Genomic DNA, 23,514 nt, shown 5'->3' with positions numbered 1-23,514 from the left:
AGCTGGTTTTATGAAAAAACCAATAAAATAGATAAACCTTTGGTTAATTTAATTAAAAAAAGAAAGAAGAAAACCAAATTACTAGTATCAAGAATGAAAAGGGTGAAGCTACCACCAAGGAAGAGGAAATTAAAACAATAATTAGGAATTATTTTGCCCAACTATATGCCAACAAATTTGACAATCTTAGTGAAATGGATACATATTTACAAAAATATAAATTGCCCAGATTAACAGAAGAGGAAGTAAAATACTTAAATAACCCCATCTCAGAAAAAGAAATTGAACAAGCCATTGATGAACTCCCTAGGAAAAAATCTCCAGGGCCAGATGGATTTACATGCAAATTCTATCAAACATTTAAAGAACAATTAATTCCAATACTATATAGACTATTTGGGAAAATAGAAGAAGGAGTCTTACCAAATTCTTTTTATGATACAAATATGGTGTTGATACCTAAACCAGGAAGAGTCAAAATAGAGAAAGAAAATTATAGACCAATTTCTCTAATGAATATAGATGCAAAAATTTTAAACAAAATACTAGCAAGTAGATTGCAGCAACTTATCACAAGAATAATACACTATGACCAGGTAGGATTTATACCAGGAATGCAGGGTTGGTTCAATATTAGGAAAACTATCAGCATCATTGAGCATATCAACAACAAAACCAACAGAAACCACATGATCATCTCAATAGATGCAGAAAAAGCTTTTGATAAAATACAACACCCATTCCTATTAAAAACACTAGAAAGCATAGGTATAAATGGAGTCTTCCTTAAAATAATAAATAGCATATATCTAAAACCTTCAGCAAGCATTATATGTAATGGGGACAGGCTAGAAGCATTTCCAATAAGATCGGGGGTGAAACAAGGATGTCCATTATCACCACTGTTATTCAATATTGTACTGGAAACCTTAGCTTTAGCAATAAGAGAAGAAAAAGAAATTGAAGGCATTAGAATAGGCAAAGAAGAAACAAAGCTATCACTCTTTGCAGATGACATGATGATATACTTAGAGAATCCTAGAGAATCAAGTAAAAAACTACTTGAAATAATAAACAACTTTAGCAAAGTTGCAGGCTATAAAATAAACCCACATAAATCATCAGCATTTCTATATATTACAACAAAGCCCAACAGCAAGAGATAGAAAGAGAAATCCCATTTAAACTTACTGTAGACATTATAAAATATTTAGGAGTCTACCTCCCAAACAAACCCAGGAACTCTATGAACACAATTACAAAACACTTTTCACACAAATAAAATCAGATCTAAATAATTGGAAAAACATCAGTTGCTCATGGGTAAGCCGAGCTAATATAATAAAAATGACAATCCTACCTAAGCTAATTTACTTATTCAGTGCCATACCAATCAAACTACCAAAAAATTATTTTATAGAGTTAGAAAAAATAATAACAAGATTCATTTGGAAAAACAAAAGGTCCAGAATATCAAAGGAACTAATGAAAAGAAATGCAGGGGAAGGTGGCCTAGCAATTCCAGATCTTAAATTGTATTATAAAGCAGCAATCATCAAAACTGCTTGGTACTGGCTAAGAAATAGGGAGGTGGATCAGTGGAATAGGTTAAATATGCAAGACACAGTAGTCAATGACTATAGTAATCTATTATTTGATAAACCCAAAGACCCCAGCTTCTGGGATAAGAACCCACTCTTTGAAAAAAACTGCTGGGAAAACTGGAAAAGAGTATGGCAGAAACTAGGCATAGACCCAAATCTCACACCATATACCAAAATAAAGTCAAAATGGGTTCAGGACTTAGATATAAAGGCTGATACCATAAGTAAACTGGGAGAACAAGGAATAGTTTACCTATCAGATCTATGGAGAACAGAAGAATTCATGACCAAACAGGAGATAGAGAACATTATGAAAAGCAAAATGGATAATTTTGATTACATTAAATTGAAAAGTTTTTGCACAAACAAAGCCAATGCAACTAAGAAGGAAGGTAGAAAATTGGGAAAGAATTTTTACAACCAGTCTCTCTGATAAAGGCCTCATTTCTAAAATATATAGAGAATTAAGACAAATTTGTAAGAACACAAGCCATTCCCCAATTGATAAATGGTCAAAGGATATGAACAGGCAGTTCTCAGATGAAGAAATTAAAGCCATCTGTAGTCATATGAAAAAATGCTCTAAATTATTGATTAGAGAAATGCAAATCAAAACAACTCTGAGGTACCACAACACACCTATCAGATTGGCCAACATGACAAAACAGGAAAATGATAAATGTTGGAGAGGATGTGGGAAAATTGGAACGCTAATACATTGTTGGTGGAGTTGTGAAATGATCCAACCATTTTGGAGAACAATTTGGAACTATGCCCAAAGGGCTACAAAAATGTGCATACCCTTTGATCCAGCAATAGCACTTCTAGGGCTATATCCCAAAGAGATCAAACAAATGGGAAAAGGACCCACATGTACAAAAATATTCATAGCAGCTCTTTTTGTGGTGGCAAAGAATTGGAAATTGAGAGATGCCCATCAATTGGGGAATGGCTGAGCAAGTTGTGGTATATGAATGTAATGGAATACTATTGTCTATAAGAAATGATGAACAGGCTGACTTCAGAAAAACCTGGAAGACTTATATGGTCTGATGCTGAGTGAAGTGAGCAGAACCAAGAGGACTTTGTATACAAACAGCCATGTTATGCAATGACTAAGAATGTTAAACTGAACCCTTGTCAGCATTACGAGGATCTAAGACATCTCCAGAGGCCTCGGGATGGAAAATGCTATCCACATCCAAAGAAAGAACTATGGAAGTCGAATCGCTCTCACTTATTTTTACCTTAAGTTGAATTTTGTTTCATCTTTCTGATGGTTCCTCCTATTGGTTTTAATTTTTACTTACAACTTCACTAATGTGAAAATATGTTTAATGGGTATGTAAATGTAAAGCCTGTGTCAGGTTGTGCACCATCTTGGGGAGGGTGGGGGGGGGAGAAAAAGGGAGAAAAAATTTTCAACTCAAAAGCATATGGAAAAAAAATCTTTTTTAAATAAAATAAAATAAATTAAATTAAAAAAAATAAAACAAAATACTACATGTGTTTTAGACCATCTCTTTGTCAATGATGCCCAGATGCTTAAGTAACATAAATCAATTGCCATAAGAAAGAGGCCAAAAGAATTTAGAAATCATCTAACTCCTTCCGAAAAAGAATGACATGGAAGCCAAAGGAAATAGAATTTAAACATAATAAGCTTGTTTATAAGCCTTCAGAAGATGATGGTATAAACTTATAAGAAGTAAAAGAACAGTGAAAAGCCGTAAATGGAAAAAAAAAAGTTTGCAGAAAACATGGCACAAGACTGAACTAATCTAATTCTTTACAGGACATTAAACAATCATACTGGAAGGGGAACAGCAAACAGATAAAAAACAGAAAAGTTGGGGCAGCTAGGTGGCATAACGGATAGAGCACCAGCCCTGGAGTCAAGAGAACCTGAGTTCAAATCCAACCTCAGACACTTGCTGTGTGACCCTGGGCAAGTCACTTAACCCCATTGCTTAGCCAAGAAACAGAAGACAAAAACAAAAACAGAAAAGTTTCATAAAGATTTCCTAATTATAAGCCCTTTTCTCCACTAATGACTCTGAAGCCACCAAATTTGGCCTCTAGTTGTGCTAGATATGGTAGCTATGGACTCCCAGATATGCTACATGAGGAAGTAGAAATGGGTCTAAAGAAAGAGGTGGGAAAAGCAGCCATTCTAGCTCAAGTATACACAAAGAAAGTCTTGCTAAAGGCAAGAATTTTGGAGGATGCTGCCATCAATTTTTAAGAATGTATAAGAAAATACAAAGCCTGGAAAAAAACTTGGGCCTTATTATTACTAGTCAAGGCAACTCAGAAAATATCAATAACTATTGACAGATGCATCTAACTTTCCTACCTAGACTAATCTACACATGTATAAAGGATGTCCTTCATGAAGGTAACAGAAGAGAACTGAAAAGCTTTCATTAACAGTGTTCTATAGGAGACCACATCTTTATAGACACACAAGCATTTGATTCAGTAGAGCAAAATATCTTGGTTTTTAAAAAAATTTTTTTTTATTCTTTTAGGTAATTGCAGTTAAGTGACTTGCCCAGGGTCACACAGCTAGTAAGTGTCAAGTGTTTGGTCTGAGGTCAGATTTGAACTCAGGTCCTCCTGACTTCAGGGCCTGTACTCTATCCATTGCACCACCTAACTGCCCTGCAAAATATCTTCAAAGCTGTCTTCCAATGAGATATCTCTCGTGTATGACAATCCAATTTATATAAAATTCTTTGAAAGAGAAAAAAACACAGATAGTGCCCTTTAACAACACTCTGATTATTAACATTAAACTGGGAAGAACCAAGTATTTCTGCTTGATGACCAGAAAAGATTACAAAGGCAACTATATGTGAATCTGGCATATGTAATAGATAGGGTTTTGTGTTTTGTGGAAATTATACACACACATATATATATACGCACCCACACAAGATATAGATATAGATATGTAGATGAAGAATCTAGAGACTTCTCAAACCTGATTATGACCACCTACATTTGCTTTCTTTGGAGCCAGATGATACTACCTGAAAGAACCTAGAAAGCATTGCTAAAGATTAGATAGTCCTAAGCAAAAAAACTGAGAAACTGAGAGGAGGTGATTTTTCATTATTATTGATGATTAAAGCTATGTGTCTCAGAAAGGAAAGGCAGATATAGAAAGTGAATAGTTAACTTTAAAAAGATGGTATCTGAGAATGGGGTTTGAATGAATGGATGATAGTTTAAAATAGAGGAAATGTGGACTCTTGGGCAAAGATGAAGTTTACCAAAGAAAGGCAGATAAAAAACACTTCAGCCCAGAGTCTTATGAATATGACCCAGAAGATGCTAAAGATAAAAAGGAAGACAGAGTGGAAAGAAACTTTCCTGCAAAAATCTGAGACAAAGTGCACTTAGATACATAATACACACATACATGTATGTATAGAAAATTATGTGTTATCTCCCCCATTAGAATGTAAGGTCCTTGGGGGGCAAGGACTGTTTTAACTTTTGTATCCTCAGAATTTAAGAGTGCCTAGCATACAATAAGCACAGTAAAATGTTTTTTATTCTGCTAAGTATAAATAAAAAATTAATAAAATATTTCATTATATTCATTTCATTATACATATTTTATATGCATATTATATTTATTATAAAAAATAAAAATAAACAAAAAATTGATTGAGTTAAGTATAACATGAGAAGAATATAGGAGATGACCAACATTCATAAGAGAAAATATACAAGAAGCTATAAACAAAACTTATAGCCTCAGAAATCTGTAAACAAATGCACAAAGTATAAATAATAAACAGGGTAAACCAGAGATAATATACAAGGTATATTAGGTATCATAGGTATTACAGATATTTGGTGGATTGGGACCCACAACTGAAAAGGCATACCTGTTTCAAAAGGAACAAAGCAGATAATAGGTGGTCTCATGACACTGTATATTAAGATATATTCCTATAGTATAATATTGAAGATTTACTTAGAAAGGTTTTTTCTGAATTAGGAAAACTAAATTTGCTGCTGCCTGTCAAAGTAAATCTATCTCAGTATTCCATTAGTAAATTTTCTCACACAAAAGATTAAGATTGATGAATCTTTAAAACTAGAAGTCAAGGATTTCTTCAGCCCATTTCATATGAAATATAATGTTCTTACCTTAGTAAGACAAACAAGACATAATACTCTTCTTGTATTCCATTTAGGCTTCCTTCCTAGTGAGTCTATAGATGAATATGATTCAAGGCACAAAACAAAACTGTCTACATCTCTGTTACCCTTAATAAAATATGTTTTTGGTGGGTTTTCCATGGTATGAGCAAAGAAATGTACAGGGGTAGGGACTAATGGGACAGATTACTGAAGTCATGGTATGTGAGGAGATACTTCTTAATGGAATCTTCTGTTATTTTTATATCATTTTAAATTGTTTTTACAATATTATATTTAGTGATGCTGCTTACCTTAAACTGGTCAACTCTCTCGAGTTTATCAAGATCAGGCACCAATCTCACTCCATCTTCCAAAGTTTTGAGAAATTCTACTTGAAATGCCACCATTTCAGTCAAATTCCCAAAGAGCACATCGAGCTAATACAAAAAGAAGACTTTGATCCATCAAAGTTCTCATAAGCATTTAAAAATTTCATTCTAATCTTTTCAAATAGAATTTTCAAAGAAAAAAAGTTCTGGATTATTTTTTACCTTCCTAAATTTAAATAATGATCCAGCAGTCAAGTTAAAACTCATACTTGTACAAGGAAACAAACTAAAATGCAATATTTTACCTGTTCGATATGATTAAATGAATTAAAACATTCTTTCAATCATCCTTGTTTCCATCCCCCAAAGTGAAAACAGCTATGAGTCTGACCATATGTATATAACAACATTAATACAATTGGCACCATACCTCATCTTGGGTAAGGAAAGTTTCTTTTTGAAGAGGTTTCAGGTAGCTTTCCATGAGACAGTTTAAATCCTAAGGGTTTAAATAAGTATTCTTTAATAAATCTAAAAGCCCATAAAAGCATATAAAGAAACAATACAGAAAATATCCTAAATTCTATTATTAGCCTTTCAGAAATAAAATTCCATTTGCAGAACAGAACATATGATCACAAAACAGTTCACAAGGAACATAAGTTTCCAGCAAAGAGTCACAATGGAGAAAAATCATAATTAATATATGCTTGCCTTAAATTCATACTTTCAAATATCAACATATGTTTTTAGGTAATCTGTGCTTTTGGATAATTGGGTATTTATCACAACTTCAAATATTCAGAAGGTAAGAGGGTTTATACCTTTTAAAGATACAAATGTAAAATCCACTCTCTTCCTTCTCTAGTCACTACATTTCAATTAGAGTTTATATGTTTTCTGATTACTTTTAAGCATGAGTTAATCACGAGCTTAAAATCAATCAATAAATACTCTATTCCAGATTGAAGGCTACAGACACAAGAAAAAAAAACAAAGTTCCTGTCCTTCTGTAACTTAGAGTTATATACACACTGGAGAGTGGAGACTGAGGACAAGGAGAAAGAAAGGAAGGAGAGGGGAAATAAAGAAAAAGACTTACTTTAACATAGGTTCGTTCAGTTTCAAGGAGTTCACAAATAACCTTGCGCAGTTTATCTGCATCTGTTAGTTGTCTCATCATTACCAGCTGGGGTCCTGTGCATTCCTGAGGAAACAAGCTTAGGTCAAAAGAGTTCATCTCCATCAAAATGTGACATCCTGCTCTGTACTATTTAGAAGTGGTTTTTAAAAATTCAATACAGGCATCTGTCTTAGGCACCTTTTTTCTGGCCCAAACCTGTGATTTCATCAGTGTAGGGAACTCCCAGTAGTGCAAATCCCTCTACCAATGCAGGCTGGTTTTTAAAACCTTTTGTAATCTGGCCTTTTCCTGACACTTTACACTCCCCAATGTGTTCCATGTTCTTTCCAGTGACACTGGCCTCCTTGCTGTTCCTCATACACCACACTCCATCTCCTGACTCTGCATTTTCTCTTTGTCCCCCAGGACTGGGACTCTCTTCCTCCTAATCTCTGCCTCCTGGCTTCCTCCAAGTTTCAGCTAAGAGCCCACATTCAGCAAGAATCCTTTCCCGATCTTTCTTAATCTTAGTGCCTTCCCTCTATTGATTATCTCCAAAGTATCTTGTATATCTCATTTGTATATGGTTGTTTTCACGTTGTCTTCCCCATTAGACACCATTAGACGGTGAGTTCCTCGAAGTAGGATCTGCTTTGTTTTTCCTTTTTTTTGCAACCCCAGTGTGTAGCACTGCCTGGTACATGGTAGGCATGAAATAAATGCTTATTGATAGGCCAACTGCCATAAAACTACAATCTTCAACTGGAGTCACTGATTTTCTGGGCTCTGAAGCCAGCTTTCTATCCATTAGCTCATATTGTCTCTGTCTCAAGCACCTATTTTCTCCTTAGCAATAAATATCTCAATGTTATAACTTACTCATCTCATATTTATATGATGCTTTATTCTTTACAACATGTTTCCACAAATATTTTCTCATTTGATCTTCAAAATAATTCTGCTGAATGTATAGTTTATTATTATTCCCATTTTACATATGAAGAAATAGAGTCACAAAGTAGAAAAATGACTTTCCCAAGGTCAAATAGTTGGTGATAGGATTCAAACCAAGGATTCGATTCCTAGATTGGTGCACTTTCAACTATTTCCCAAAGTTGGCTAGATATATAAAGTTGGCTAGACTGTCCTCCAGTCTGCTTCTGTTAAATGAATATTCTGATTACAGAGATATACTACACAGACACACATACATGCGGTTTTTGAGAATCACCATTGTTACTGGAGAACGCAGCTATATAGGATGTCTCAAAAGTCTTAATGCAATTTGCACACCCTACTCTTCGGGGAAAATTGGAGCCATTACCCTTCTCTGGCTCTGCAGGACCTCTCTCAATCTCTATAAACTTTCAAAGATTACTGATTGCAGGTCAGCAATCACATTTGGCAGTTTTTTCAATACCCCGGTACATAGTCCATTGAGGTCTGATGACACAAACACATTGAAGTTGCTAGGTGTTCACTCACTATTTCCTTACCTGGGTTTCAATAACCCATTTTTTCCCCTCTTCTTTCCTATCCAGAGACCATTCTCTTTGGCAGATAAAACAGAAAAAATAAGAGTCAGATAGTTCTGTCTTTTTGCTATCATCAATGGTTTCTAATTTCTTTCATTTCACCTCTCCAATATGAGAATATTTCTGTGTAAATCATATACACGTACAAATATACAAATATATTATAAAACACACACAAAAGTAGAAATTTTAAAGGGATGAGATAAAGGTGAAATAAACAATATTTTATTTGTTAGTGGAACAAAATTTTTTTTTTTGCTTGAAAGCAACATGATTGAATATACTTCATTACTTTTTAAAAATCCTACACATATGCTTGGGAGACAGAGAGTGGTCTTGGAATTAGTACTTGTTAGTTATTAACTATTAGGATAATTTGATCAGTGTAGCTAGTTGACTAGCTAACTTTTAAAGAAATCCCTTCATTTTTACTTATTGGTTGAAAGAGATATAATACTATAATAATAGGTCATAAGTCATTGAACATAATATTGACTTACACGATGTAAAAATGACAAGCAAAAGTGAAATTGTGTCTGATATCTACTCTACAAAAAGTTTTTATTATAAATCCATTTTTCTTTTTTTACTTTGATATCTTATTTATGCTTAGGTATTTTAGTTGTGTTTTTGTGTAAGTGCGATGAACAGCAAGATAGCAGGAGAGTAATGTATAATAAGGAAAGGAAAGGTGAGTGGCTCTAGTTATAAAAGGCTTAAAATGTCAGAGTTCATACTGGACAGAAGAAGGAGAAGGTAGCAGGGGTAGGTGACACGGTCAGATCGGTGCTTTTGGGAAATCATATTGAGGTGTGTGTGGAGTACAGATTGGAATGGAGAAAGGTATAAAACAGTGAAACCAATGAGAAGTCTGCTGAACTGGCAAAGGGATAGATGATAAGGGCCTTAAGCAACATGTTGGCTGTGTGAGTGGAGAGAGGGAGACAAATACAAGTAGTACAGAAATAGAAATAACATGACTCAGCAATTACTTGGATATGAGGGTAAGCAGAAGTAAGGAGCCAAGGATGGCATTAAAGTAGCAAACCTGGAAGGATGATGGCTGTCCTTCACAGAAAGAGGGAAGTTCATAAGAGAGATAGGTCTCAGGTAAATATAATGAGAACTGCAATGGAGATTCTGCCTCATCCAAGCCAATACATTTTCCACAACTCACTCGGTTGGACTAGGAAGTAGGTACTAGCCCATGGGAAGAGAAAAAATACAGATGGACCTCACCAACAATATGCGCTTTCCAAAGATGGGGGCCGAGAGTAAGTAAGTACTTTTTCCTCTTTCACACTCTCAAGCTTATACCCAGAGAGATATAAAAGGCTATACATTTACATGATGTGGCAAAATAAACTTCCATAATGAATGAATGCTACTTGCAATTATTTGCTGCCATACATGTTGAATCATTTTGATTGCCTCTTTGATGTTATAATATTTCCAAAAGTCAGTTAAGGAAACTGCATTACACCTGCAGTTTTAGCAACTGCCTATTTAAATGTTTTCCTTAAGATGCTGGGCCTTAAATGTTGCGATAGTTCCTTGGTCTATGGGTTGCCATAAATATGTTGTCTTATGGGTAGAAAAATGACTTTTGCATTGCCACACGTTGGGCCACGTGCATTCAAAGTCCTAGAGCATTATCCTAAAATCAGTAATGTTTTAAATGTGATATTGTGGTCTTTGCAATATTATTCAATAGCTAAGCTAAAATAACTTGAAAACCAGTCTTCAAAAACAGCTTTAGTCACCTACACTTTCTTATTTGATCACCAAAGAACTGGAGGCAATCAATAATTAGTTTTTCAGAGCACAGAGCTCCCATAAATAAGCATTGTCTTTGATTTAAAATCCCCTTCTGCATTACCTCCTAATAAAAATGCTGGGAGATCCTTAGACACTTTAAGTCCAAGTTAGCTTTTTTCTTTCTTAGAAATGTATCTTGGAAAGCATCCTTTCTCCCAGGAACCCTATTTCATCCACATTAAAAATTTGTTGATCAGTTTATCAACCTTCTTCAATTATTTTCTTCAAAACATCAGAATCTTTAGCTGCAGTGTCCTTGTCTGTACTGGCTGCCTCTTTGGTAATTTTAACATTATACAATTACACTCGATTTTATAGCCATCAAACTAATCAACCCTTGCAGTAAAGGTTTCTTCATTATCCACTTCATTTACATTTTCTTTTGCTGCTCTAAATAAACTTGAAGTTTTTGTCTGAACAGCTGTGCTAAGATGAATGCACTTTTCATTGCAATCTTCAATCCATACAGCCAAAAGATGCTTCATTTCTATTACTGTAACACTTCTATTCCTTGTTATTTGCAAACCACAAAACTTGATGCAACTTTACCTTTTTCCTTGAGCTTGTCTAAGTGTTTTATAATATTCCATGTCACAGATTCAGGCATTCTAACATCTTATCTTGTTTTTTAAAGTTAATATTACCACAGTCATGCTGTTCAATTACATCAAATTTCTTGTTCTAATGCAAAAAAAGAAGCCTGTTTTTATGGGGCCTGCAAGCTAACAACGTTTTTACATTTTAAAATACAATAAAACTTGGATTTTTAAATGTAACAAACATTCTTAGCTTGCAGGACCTATTAAAATATGCAGTTGTAGACCTCTGTTCTAATGAGTTCAGTTTTGGACATGCTGAATTCAAGATGCCTACTGGATTATCCCTTTCCAGGCTTCTTATAAGAAGCCTCTTCTTTTTGTGCTAACAGTGTTTCCATTTGAATTATTCTTCCTTTTGTCCATTTTGTTAGAAGACCTTTTTTTAAAAAATGAACAATTTTTGGTAGTACAGTACCCAACAGCACATCATATTCACTCATGATAAGCAAGTGCAGATTGATTGACAATGTAGAAATTAAAACCCTTGACTAGTTTGCATGGTCACATTACCTGAATTTTGGCTTCCATTAAATATGACCTGATATCATTTGACTTGGTATTATTTTATAATTCACGTTAAACCAAATTTCACATTATTCAAATTCATATTAATCTCAACCTAGCTGCAAAACAATAAATCCATATTAGATACAAGGATTTATATATAGAAACAAAGGGCAAAAAAAAGGTGTAAAAGAAAAATTATATGGGTACTACAGGAAGCATATGAAAAAAAATCCTCCTGAACAAACCCTTACTTGATCCTTCCATTACCACTAATTATCGTTCCACATATCTTCTGCCCTCTGTAGCTAAACTCCTCAAAAAGGTTACCTACAATAGGTGCTTCCACTTTCTCTCACTCTTTTTCTTAACCTCTTAAAGTCTGGCTTCTCACCTTATGCCACCAAAATTGCTCTCTCCAAAGTTACTAATGGCCTTTTCTCAATCCTCATTCTCCTTGACCAATCTGCAGATTCTGACCCTACTGATCATCCTTTCCTCCCTAATATTCTCTTCTCTCTAGGTTTGTAGATCACTTCTCTCTCCTGGTTGTCCTTGAATCTGACTATTCTGTCTCTCTTTTCCTAGATTCTTTTCCTCTAACCTTAGATGTCCCTCAGGGTTCTGTTCTGGCTCTTCTTCTCTTCTCCCTCTGTACTACTTCAATTGGTGATCCCGCTGGCTCCCATGGATTTAATTGCCATCTTTAGGTTAATGATTCTCAAATTTCTTACCCTTGCACCAAACTCTGTTGATCTCCAATCTCTCATCTCCAACAACCATCTCAAACTGGATGTCCAGTAGACATCTTAAACTCAATATGTCAAAACTGAACGCATCTTTCCCCCAAAGGGTCTCCCCTTCCTACCTTCCCAGTTTAGATGATTAATAGAGATGTCTAGGAGAAGCCCTAATGATTCCTTTAGGGGAGTGGTCAAGTAGGAAGGAGATACAGACTTGGCTGCTAGGTTTCTGGAATGTTAACCCAGAACTGTATGACTTTCTTCCTCAGGATTTCAATGTACACTACTTAAAATTGTCTTGAGGCAGAGAGTCATGTGAAAGTGCACGGGGATCTCCATTTTGGATAGCTCTCTGCAAACCAGAAATGGCTTGGTTATAGATTAATGTCAAATTAAATAAAATTTTCTGGTATACTTAAGCAAAAATCATAGAATGCATTATTAGTTTTAATATTTTTTCTTTGGCAGTATTACTAAGTTAAAGTTATTAGAGTTATACAGGTTTGGTAACAACCTACAAATAAAGTGTATGGACATATGTACTATCATTTACAATATCAGACTTTTTTGTTTCATCTTGCATATTCATTTTAATTTTCTCATGCTCTTGTTTATATATTTGAACATCTGTACTTGCCAATGGAAGTCAGAATGAAATTTAGATCCAAAACATTTACAATTTTGAGATGACTGAGTCACATCACTTTGCCAAATGATGTAGTTTTTAATAAGAAAAGCACAATTTCTCCTCTCATTAAACTAAACCTCTGTAGAAGAACATTTATAATTTTTGTAGAGGATGCAGTCTGAGTGCTGTTACTCTGCTATATGTTTTTACACTGGGGTGAGTAATCTATTTTCTTTTGTACCACTAACACACATAAAAGTCATCATGGTCTCACAAATAAAGAGAACTTTATTTAAATTTTCTACCCATTTTCCTTCTAAATTAAGAACAGGAAACAAAACTCTAGAAAAATAAAACAAATACCGAGAGTAAACCTATATATGTATATAACTTTCCTGAATTCTTTATTATGGTACCTTGGTCAGTCAATAAACATTTATTAAGTCCCTACTATATTCCAGGAATTATACTACTTGCTTATCCATTAAGAAGGATGTCAATAAATAATAGATAAGAGGAAGACAAAATAGGCATAAATGGCTAAAGAGAGACACATAGACATATACACACATAGAGGAAGACAGACTAGAAAGAACTCCATTATTTTTTGGAATATGTATAAAGAATGCATACAGAGAGAGACTGCATTTTCCAAACGGTGGATGACATCATAATTACAATTTACATAATGCATTATAACTTTTAGAAACACCTCAAGGATCAGATGTTTTCCTGAGAAAAACCCACTAATTACATACAGGTGCCAAAGAACTACGTCAGTTCTGGTGGAATCACAATAGATTTGCCCATTAGATTTTAAGCCACTTCACAGCAGGAACTTTCTTTTTGACTCCTTAACACTTAGCACAGTGCCTGGCACGTAAGAGGCATTTAATAAATGTGTACCCATTGATTGATTCACAGACTTGTAATCCCCAAATGAAAATCTCTCACCTTGCTTGTTTTGTCACTCTCATCAGAGGACTCCAAGTCATGGACATCTGTCTCTTCAGGAGTCATTTCAGTACTTTGGACTTGCTCAGAGCAAAGGCTGTTACCTATTGAAAATATAAGCAAAAAAAAAATCATATCATTTTAGAGGTGGAAGGGACCTCAGCGGTTATTTAGCCCAGCCCATATGGAAAAGGAATACTTGCTAGAAAACACACCCCAAATCCAACCTCAGTTTGAATGCCTCCAAGGAAAGGGAGACTTGCAACCTTCCGAAGCAGCCCATCCCACTTTGTGACAATCTGGTTCTGCCCTCTGGAGCCGAACAAACAAGTCCGGCTCCTCTACCATATAACAATTTTACAAATACAGGAAGATAGACTTGTGTCCTCTGCCTCTTCGGGCTCACTATCTCCAATCCTTCTATCTTTCTTCATGGGCATGGATTCAACGACACTGACTATCTCGGATGCTCCTCGCTGGATGTCTCCAGTTTATCAATAGCCTTCAATTGTCACACCCCAAACAATACTCCAAATGAAGTCCAGTCAGAATACAGTACAGAAGGACTGATACAACTTTATTTCTACAAGCTATATCTTTCCTAATATATTAGTTAGCATTTACACAACACCTTCAAGGTTTGCTGAACTTTTTCACATGTTCTTTTACTTGATTCTCAAAAAAATTCTGTTAGGGAGGTGGTAATATTATCCCCATTTTACAGATGAGGAAACTGAAGCTGAGGGAGGTTAAATGACTTGCTGAGGTTCTCACAATTAGTACGGGAGGCAGGATTCCAGCTTAGGTCTTCCTGACTCTAAGTCTAGGGCATTATCCACTAGGATACTTAAATTTAGATTCCACATCACAATATTCATTGAAACTGAGCTTGTAGTACACTAAAACACTCAGACTGTTTTCAGCCATACTACCATCAAACCACACCTCCCTCCATCTTGTGAAAGTCAATTTTTTTTTAAAGGCAATTGGGGTTAAGTGACTTGCCCAGGGTCACACAGCTAGTAAGTGTCAAGTGTTTGGTCTGAGGCCAGATTTGACCTCAGGTCCTCCTGACTTCAGGGCCAGTGCTCTATCCACTGTGCCACTCAACTGCCCCAAAAGTGAATTTTTGAATCCAAGTATCCGACTTTATATTTATTCCTGCTGAATTGTATCTTATTAGATTCAGAACAACGCTTCAGCTTGTCAGATATTTCTTTGGATCCTGATGGTTGTAATTCAGTATGTTAGAACTCACTTTCAGCTTTGGGTCACCTGCAAATCTAATGAACATGCCTTCTATGACTTTATCCAAGTCATCTGACAAAAATGTTAGCAAGCACAGAGTCAAGAAGAGATCAATGGAATAGTGCACGAAAGCCCTCCTGCCAAACTAACACTGAACCACTGAAGACTCTCTGATTCTGTATCACTGAGCTACCATAGAGGACACATCTTTCCATCTTTAAATAAGAACAGTATGAAACATTTTATAAAAAAAAATTGTGCTAGAATCTAGGTAACCATCTGGACAGAGATGCTGGACTTAGCGGGCAGCGGGCAGAATAAGACACATTTCTTGAACATTTTCTTTTCCAATGGGAGGGTGGGGGAGAGAAAGAAAATGGCATTTTAATGGATTAAAATTGATCTTTAAAAATTAACTTTTCAAAAAAATCTTTGGTCTTTTCTCAATACTCATCCTTCTTGATCTCTTGGAAACATATGACACTTGTCAAGCACCCTCTTCTCCTGCATACTCCCTCCTCTCTATATTTTTGTGACACTGCTCTCTCCTTCTATCTGATTACTTCTCAGTCTCCTTTGCTGAATCTTCATCTAAGTTATATCTAGTAACCACTGATGTCCTCTCCTAAACCCTCTTCTCTTCTTCCTCTATACTCTTTTATTTCATTTGGCAAGCTCATCAATTACCATAGATTCAATCATCATCAAATCATCATCTTCATCTCCTTTCTTTGCGAGGTAAGATTTGAACTCAGATCTTCTTGATTGGGTCAATGCTCTATCCATTGTACCATCTTGCTGTCCCTCAATTATCATCTTTAAACAGATGACTGTTAGCTCTATTTGTCTATCCCTAACCTCCCTCCTGACTTCCAGTTTTGTAGGTCCAACTACCTATTACACATTTCAACTGAATGTCCCATAAACACCTTAAAATGAACCATAAGCTGAGGAGGCAAGGGGTTCAAAGGTAGAAGGACATTATGTAATTGAACTGGTTAAGTATTAGGTCAAGATTGCCAAGAGAGAAAAGTGACCTTAAAATATGTCAGAAACTGAATCCATTAACTTCCCCCCCAAAAAAATGTCCCTTCTTTTTAACTTCCCTATTTTTTTCCCATGTGCACTACCAATCTCCCAGTCCTCAAGACTCACCACCTGCCTATCATCCTCAATTTCTCACTCTCTCTCACTCCTCACATCCAATCTGTTGCCCAGACCTGTCCATTTCACCTTTGCAACATCTCTTGAATAAGCCCTCTTCTCTCACATGAAATGACCACTGCTCTGGTTTGTGCCTTCATGACCTCATACCTGGACTACTGCAATAGACTGCTAGTGGGTCTGCCTGCCACAAGTCTCTCCTCTCCAGTCCCTCCTCCACTCCTCTAGCAAAGTGATCTTCCTAACATGCAAGTTGTAAAAATTTAAAAGACAAACAAAAACAAACAAAAAAAAATCCTTTCTCTCATCTGCACTTTTTTTTTATCATCTTCTTGCACTTTTAGTTCCTCCTATGTCTTCCCAGAAGAATGAGACAGATGGAGTGACAATAGGTTCTAATCATAGAGAAAACTTACAGTGTATACCACAGAAGTAGAATAGTTATGGGTGATACTGACAATCAAGGGTCATATTTTCAATCTTGACATCTGCCTTATTCTTCCTAAACCTATTTTTCATCCTTACCATGAATGAACTCAAGTCACTCTCTGCTCTGGTCCATGACCTGTTTCTCTCTTGGCAATCTTGACCTAATACTTAACCAGTTCAATTATATAATCTCCTCCTACCCTTGAACCCCTTGCCCCCTTAGCTTATGGTTCATGCAATTTCAAACATCAAACCCGTGTCATCCATATCATATACCCTTTCTATTCTTATTCAAATGTGGCTGAACACTGTGAAAAGAAGCCCCGTGACCATGCTAACTAGGGCCACTACAAATTTATTATCTTACCTCCACCTGACTTTTCTACCTTACTTTTACCTATCTTTTTATCCCTCTCTGATCAGTTATCAAATCCCACCTCTCCTCCCTCCCAGTGACCATTCAAAAATTTCTCATTAAGACACCAATACGGCCTTTCTTCCTCTCCCCCCAATATAGAGGTCTTTGCCTCCTACTTTACTGAGAAAAGGGTATGGTGATTGCCCTTTTGTTCTTGCTGCTATATCTCAAAACCCTTCTACATCAAACCCCCCATTTTTTCCTTTGCTCCAGTTTCTGATAAAGAGGTGGTCCTTTTCCTCACCAAGGTTAACTGGCTCTGGAAGGTAGCCCTTTGATCACCCTATCTTTGCCATATAGACATTGTGGTATCCATTGCCTCACCTCCTACTCACTTTTTAACCTCTTGAAATCTGTTTTCCTACTCCACCAATCTAATGTGACTTCTTTCGCTAAGATTACCAATGGTCTTTTAACTGATAAATCCAATGTTCTTTTCCAGTATTCATTCTAGCTGAACCTGTGTGCATCTTTTGACAATGCTGGACATCCCTTTCCTTGGCTTCAAAATGCCGCTGCTCTCTTTCTACTTTTCTGCTACTTCTGCCTTTGGTTCTACTTATTGCTATTTTGTCTGCTTTGCTGGGTCATCATTGATTCATCAACATTCCCCAAAGCTCTATCTGAGCCCTCTTCTCTTCTCTCTTTTTATAAGGACTTGTCTTCCCAGCACTCAGCACAGTACTTTGCATATAGTAAGCACTTAAAGAATACTTTTACATTCATTCATTGCCTCTTTCTTTGTGATTTCATCAGTTCTATAGATTCAATTATTGGTTCTATGTAGATGAATCGCTTAACTACAAATCCAGAACAAAATCGTCTCCTGAGGTTCCACATCACCAAGCATATACTTGATAGCTCCTTCTGGATGTCCAACCAAAATTTCAAATTCTAAATGTTCACCATGTCTGGAATGCACTCCCTCTTCATCGATGCTTGCAAGAATCCATAGCTTACTTAGCTCAGATCATGTACCAGCTAAGTGAAGTGCTTCCTGATTCCTGTAGCTGTTAATGCTCTCACCTGCCCCTTAAATAACTTGTATGTATTTATCTTCTTACTCGTTTTACCATCCCTCCACCTCCGCACCCAGCAGTAGAACGCAATCTTCTTGAAAGCCAGGACAAATCTATTCTAGAATTCATGGTAAAAGATGAGAGAAATCTTATAAAAGTGAATGCTGAAAACTTTCTTTGCATGTAATTAGAAAAAAATTAAAATGTTATTTAAAAAAAGATGAGAGAAAAATTCCCTGGTCTTTGGAAAATTATGTTTTCAAAGAATTCAGAGATAGAATAGCCTTCCTAAAAATTTTACAAAAGTCAAACTAAGAGGGAATAGTAAGCTCTTTAAAAGGAAATTTTACAGACACAAACAGAAGCTATTCTGTTTGTGTTTTGTAGGCCAAAACAACTAGGCCTACAACCAAGAACAATTTATTCTGAGGGGCAAAAAAAGAGAAAGACTTTTCTAAAGAGACATGCAGGGAGAACAGCGAAGATGGAAGAGCAGGAGGAAGCGGAGCAACCTAGTTACCCTAACAACTACTCCAATAATGACCTTACACAAGTGCTAGACTGACTAGTGATTTGAATTCTGGAGGATCTACCTGAGGTTAAAATTCAACCCAAATGTAAGTGATTAGGGCAGAAATATAGAACAGGAGAGGGCTGGGATAGCAGACAGCAAGAATTGTAGAACACGGCTATTATCCCCATCACTCTAAAGCTAGAGGGAAGGAGAATGAGAAGGCTGAAAGGGCAGAGGAACATCCCAGTGTGAAGCCATAGAAGCAGATGGAAATTTCAGGGTGAAAAGGGAACTAACACATGCTGACAAAGCCCAGAGAGTCAGAAGCAGAAGCCCGAAAGGAATGGTCGAAGGATATAAACAGGCTCTTCTCAAGGGAAGAAATCAAAGCTATGCGTATGGTAGTGAAGTTCAGAGATTTAGAAGTAGAGTCAGAAAAGGAATGTTCAAAGAAATTAAGGGAAGAAATCTAAGCTATCTATAGCAATATTGAAAAATGTTCTAACTCACTAATAATTAAAGAAATACAAATTAAAACAACTCTAAGGTTCTACACCTCACATACATCAGATTGGTGAAGTTGACAAAAAAGGAAAATGACAAAGAAGGGCTACAGGAAAAGAGGCACACTGATGTACTGTTGGTCAAGTTATGAATTCGTGTGGTCACCTGGAAAGCAATTTGGAATTGACCAAAGACTTTAAAACGGTGTATACTCTTTGACCCAGCAATGCCACTGTTAGTTCTACGTTCCAAAATGAACCCATACGTACCAAAATATTTTTAGAGGCTCTTTTTGTTGTGGTAAAAAACTGGAAACCAAGAGGATGTTTATCAAATGGGAAATGGCCAAAAACAAACAAACAAAAAGATTGTATATGAATGTAATAAGAAATGAAGACACGATTACAGAGAAAGCTGGGAAGGCTTGCATAAACTGATGTAGAGTGACATGAGCAGAACCAGGAAAATAATTTATATTTCATCAATTTCATCAATATTGTAAAAATGAACAATTTTTAAAGGCTTAAGACCAATACTGCAAAGGAAGAAGATTTCAAATATTGAATATACCTAAGCTCTCATAATTTAACCAACACAAACTGAAAGGGATCAGCTGTCATAAATAGTTTATAACTTACAATGGTCTGGTGGCCAGTTTCTCCACATAATTTTTTTTATGAAAATCTTTCAATGTACATCATAAGCTGATTTCAGAATAGTCACATTTTGTGGGAAAGAAACATTTCTGGTTCAAAAATCAACCATATATGTTGCCATAAAGAAATGAAGGGAAATTGAAGGATAAAAATTAAACAGGCACACCAGAATTATAGAGTTCCACAGAAAGAAATACTGCCTTGTTGGATTTTTTTGGTCACTCCTCCCTTCTAATGAGATTTGACTATTATTCACTAGACCAGGTTCAAAAGACTTTTGGCAATTCCCAAAATTAATTCTAACCTCAAAGGAAAGAATAATGATTTGCCATGAAGAACACTCAAAAGAATGTGGTACGGGCTCTAATGGTAATTTAAAAAGAGGAGCTCCAAAAGTATTTTGAACAATGTCAGCATCATTAGAATAAGTATGGTTTAGAAGAACAGCACCCACTTAGATGTATAACCCATCTAGGTTATTATAAAACTAATTTCAGCATCTTATAGGTAAGTCTCATCTACCCACAATTTTATATAAATGCTGCATTGCACACTTGGGCAACAAAATGTGTAGGACAGGGCACCATTTTTCTGAACAGTATGTGTACAATGTGTGACAAATTCTAAAAAATAAAGTTTAAACAATGCCAACTGCATTTGCTAACTTAAAAGTTGTATTAACACAAACTACTAGAGTTGAAAACTGTGTTTTACTGATACAAAGCTGCCACCTTGTGGCCAAATAAAAGTTTATATATATGTATACACACACATGTACGTATGTATGGGGCCATTTTTCTCAAGAAGGCTAGTATCAATATAATTTTTAAAAAGAGGAAAGAAGGTGGGGATGATTGCCTAAGAACTTTCAATAACCTTAAATTCTTGAAGGCCTCAGTTCTCTTCAACCTATTCTGCTTAGTAGGCCAGTTTCCAGCATGTTTACCAAAATAACTCAACTTAATAAACATTTAGTAAGTTTTTGGCATTGAATTAGGCACAGAGATACAAAGTCAGATCAGCCTCTGACTTCTAAGAGTTTATATCCTAATCTGGTGACAATAAGTACATAAAAGTTATTTCAGATGACACAGAGCACTAAAAAACTGGAGGGATAAAGGCAACCTGTAGGAGTAAGATCTGAGCTGACCCTGAGGGTCGTCAAGCAATGTTACTGTGATGCAAAAATGAGCAGAACCAGAAGAACGTTGTATACAGTAACAACAATATTGTTTTAATAACTTTAAGCGAGTAAGTCATTTAGACTATTATAAATACCCAAATTAACTACAAAGGACTTATGAATGAAGACACTATATGCATCCAGAGAAAGAACTGATAAATAGATGTATAGATTTTACACACACACACACACACACACACACACACACACACACACACACTTGAATCTAATGATAGCCATCTCTAGGGAGGCGAGGAGAGAAGAAAAAGAGGGAAAAATTTGCATGATAATTTTTATTATATATTTAAAAGGAATAGCAAATTGTACATAAAAATTTTCAGTTTCATGTGCAATCATATTTTTTTAAAAAAAATATACTGTTATGAAAATGCTTGTTTCATTCCATAAATTAAAAATAAAATAAATTTAAATTTTTCTTTTAAATGCAAAAATTAGAGAGTACATTCCCGACTGAGGGAATAGCCTGTACAAAAGTATAGAAGATTCTACATGCAACACTGACCCCCATTCCAACCCATTTTCCACAGAAAATTGTCTCCTCTATCATCCCCACTCTGTTGCTAATCTTTAATCTCTCCCTACCTACTGGTTGCCTGCCTGTTTCCTACAAACATGTCCATGTCTCCCTCACCCTTTAAAAAAAACTTACTGAACTGACCATTTCTCCTCCCTTATGCCACTAAATTCCTTGAGAAAGCCATCTACAACTGGTGCCTTCACTTCTGCTTCAAGATCAAATTTTTGCCGTATTTGTATCCCTGGTGCTTAGCACAGCACCTGGCACACAATAAATCAATGAAAATAAATAAATAAATAAAAATAAGATAAAAATAATAAATACATAAATAAATAAAAATTAACATCTCTACAGTTTTTTGACATTAATAACTGTGTCTTCCTTCAAGAGATTCCTTCTGCTCTTGGTTTCTGTGATAATCTATAGAATAATGCAATAGAAGGAAGATATTACACAGGACCTTAGTTCAAATCCCAGCTCTGACTTCCTTCCTCTTCCCCCACCCTAATTGCCTCTGTGACTTTTGGACAAGTCACTTAGTCTATCTGGTTCTCAGTTTCCTCACCAGTTAAATAAGGGAGTTGAATTATATGATTTCTAACGCCCCTTCCAGCTCTGGATTTATGATCTTACAATATGTCAGTTCTCCTACCCATATGAAACTTCTCCTTTGCTAAGTTATCATTTTATCTTCCATCCACTAAACTTGAATCTTCTCCAAGGTTCTGTCCTGGGTGCTCTTCTCTCTACAATGTCTCTCAGTAATCTCTTTCACCAACTGCCTTCCAGACATCTATTTCTATATACCTACAAAAATATACCTACTGGCACCTCAAACTCTGTATGTTCAAAACAGAATTGATTTTCTTCTTTAATAAACCCATTCCTCCTCCAAATTCCTCTATTTTCCTCCAGTCATCCAAGTCATGCTTGGCTCTCTCCTCTTCCTTAAGCTCATGTCCAATCAGTTCCGAAGTCGTATAGATTTTACTTCCATGACATTTCTTACACCTGTTCTCTTTTCTTCCACTTCAGGACTTCTCCATGTATCACCTGGACTATTTTGACAGCATCTTAACTGGACTCCCTACTTCCATTCTTTCCTACTGCTAACGTATCCTGTGAGCATGCTAATACATCTGTCACTCACGGCTATACCTATGATTATTAAACTCCCACCACCTGTTGTTTTCCTTATTCCTAGTTGTCCAGGAATATACTGTCCCCATTCTATCACCCCCATCCACCTCAATCCTATCCTCCTACATCCCATTCTCACTAGGTTCACTCCTAATGTGACCTCTACAATTCTTATTTAATAACTAACAAACTTCTCCACATTCCCCTCATCATTTCCCCTCCTATTCTTACCTGCTCTCACCACCAGCTTCTTCTATATGACACCGCCGCTCTAGCTATCTTCTCCAGTACTGGCTGTACCTCTTCTTATACCTTCATATCACATATTGATCCAGAAAGAAGAATTGGAATACTTCTTGCTCTTCACTGCCACATGTAGACCCTGCTTTTGCTACCATCGCTCAGCAACCTGTACTTCTTTTAAATTTAGATCATCAAAATTTCTATCCAATCTTTATTATAGAGACTGGCTCTGGTGTCAGGTAGACCTGAAGTCAAATCCAGCCTCAGACATTATTAGCTGTGTGACCCTGTGCAAGTCACTTAACCCTGACTGCCTTTAAAAAAAATTTTTTTATAAACTACTCTTCAGGATAATTGGTTTCCTTTATAATCCTATGTATTTTACTGTGTTCATTTAAAAACATTATTCTGAGGTTTTCACCAGACTTCCAAAGAAGAACATGACATACAAAAAAGTCAA

The 23,514-nt window shown here is 35.9% G+C and overlaps 1 protein-coding gene across 1 annotated transcript in view; it reads right to left on the bottom strand.

Moving 5' to 3' along the window:
* TIAM1 (TIAM Rac1 associated GEF 1) overlaps window positions 1-23,514 on the bottom strand; it is a 243,823-nt gene that overhangs the window by 31,603 nt on the left and 188,706 nt on the right. Inside the window, 4 exon segments of the mRNA XM_078146537.1 lie at window positions 6,077-6,202; window positions 6,525-6,593; window positions 7,197-7,301; window positions 13,999-14,102. Of these exon segments, the coding sequence (XP_078002663.1) occupies window positions 6,077-6,202; window positions 6,525-6,593; window positions 7,197-7,301; window positions 13,999-14,102 (404 nt within the window).

This window comes from Phascolarctos cinereus, unplaced genomic scaffold (assembly GCF_003287225.1).
Source record: "Phascolarctos cinereus isolate Bilbo 61053 unplaced genomic scaffold, phaCin_HiC Scaffold_726;HRSCAF=1367, whole genome shotgun sequence".
Lineage (NCBI taxonomy): Eukaryota > Metazoa > Chordata > Mammalia > Diprotodontia > Phascolarctidae > Phascolarctos > Phascolarctos cinereus.
The sequence above is the reverse complement of the archived record's forward strand: the minus strand, read 5'-3'. Positions and strand labels throughout refer to the sequence as shown.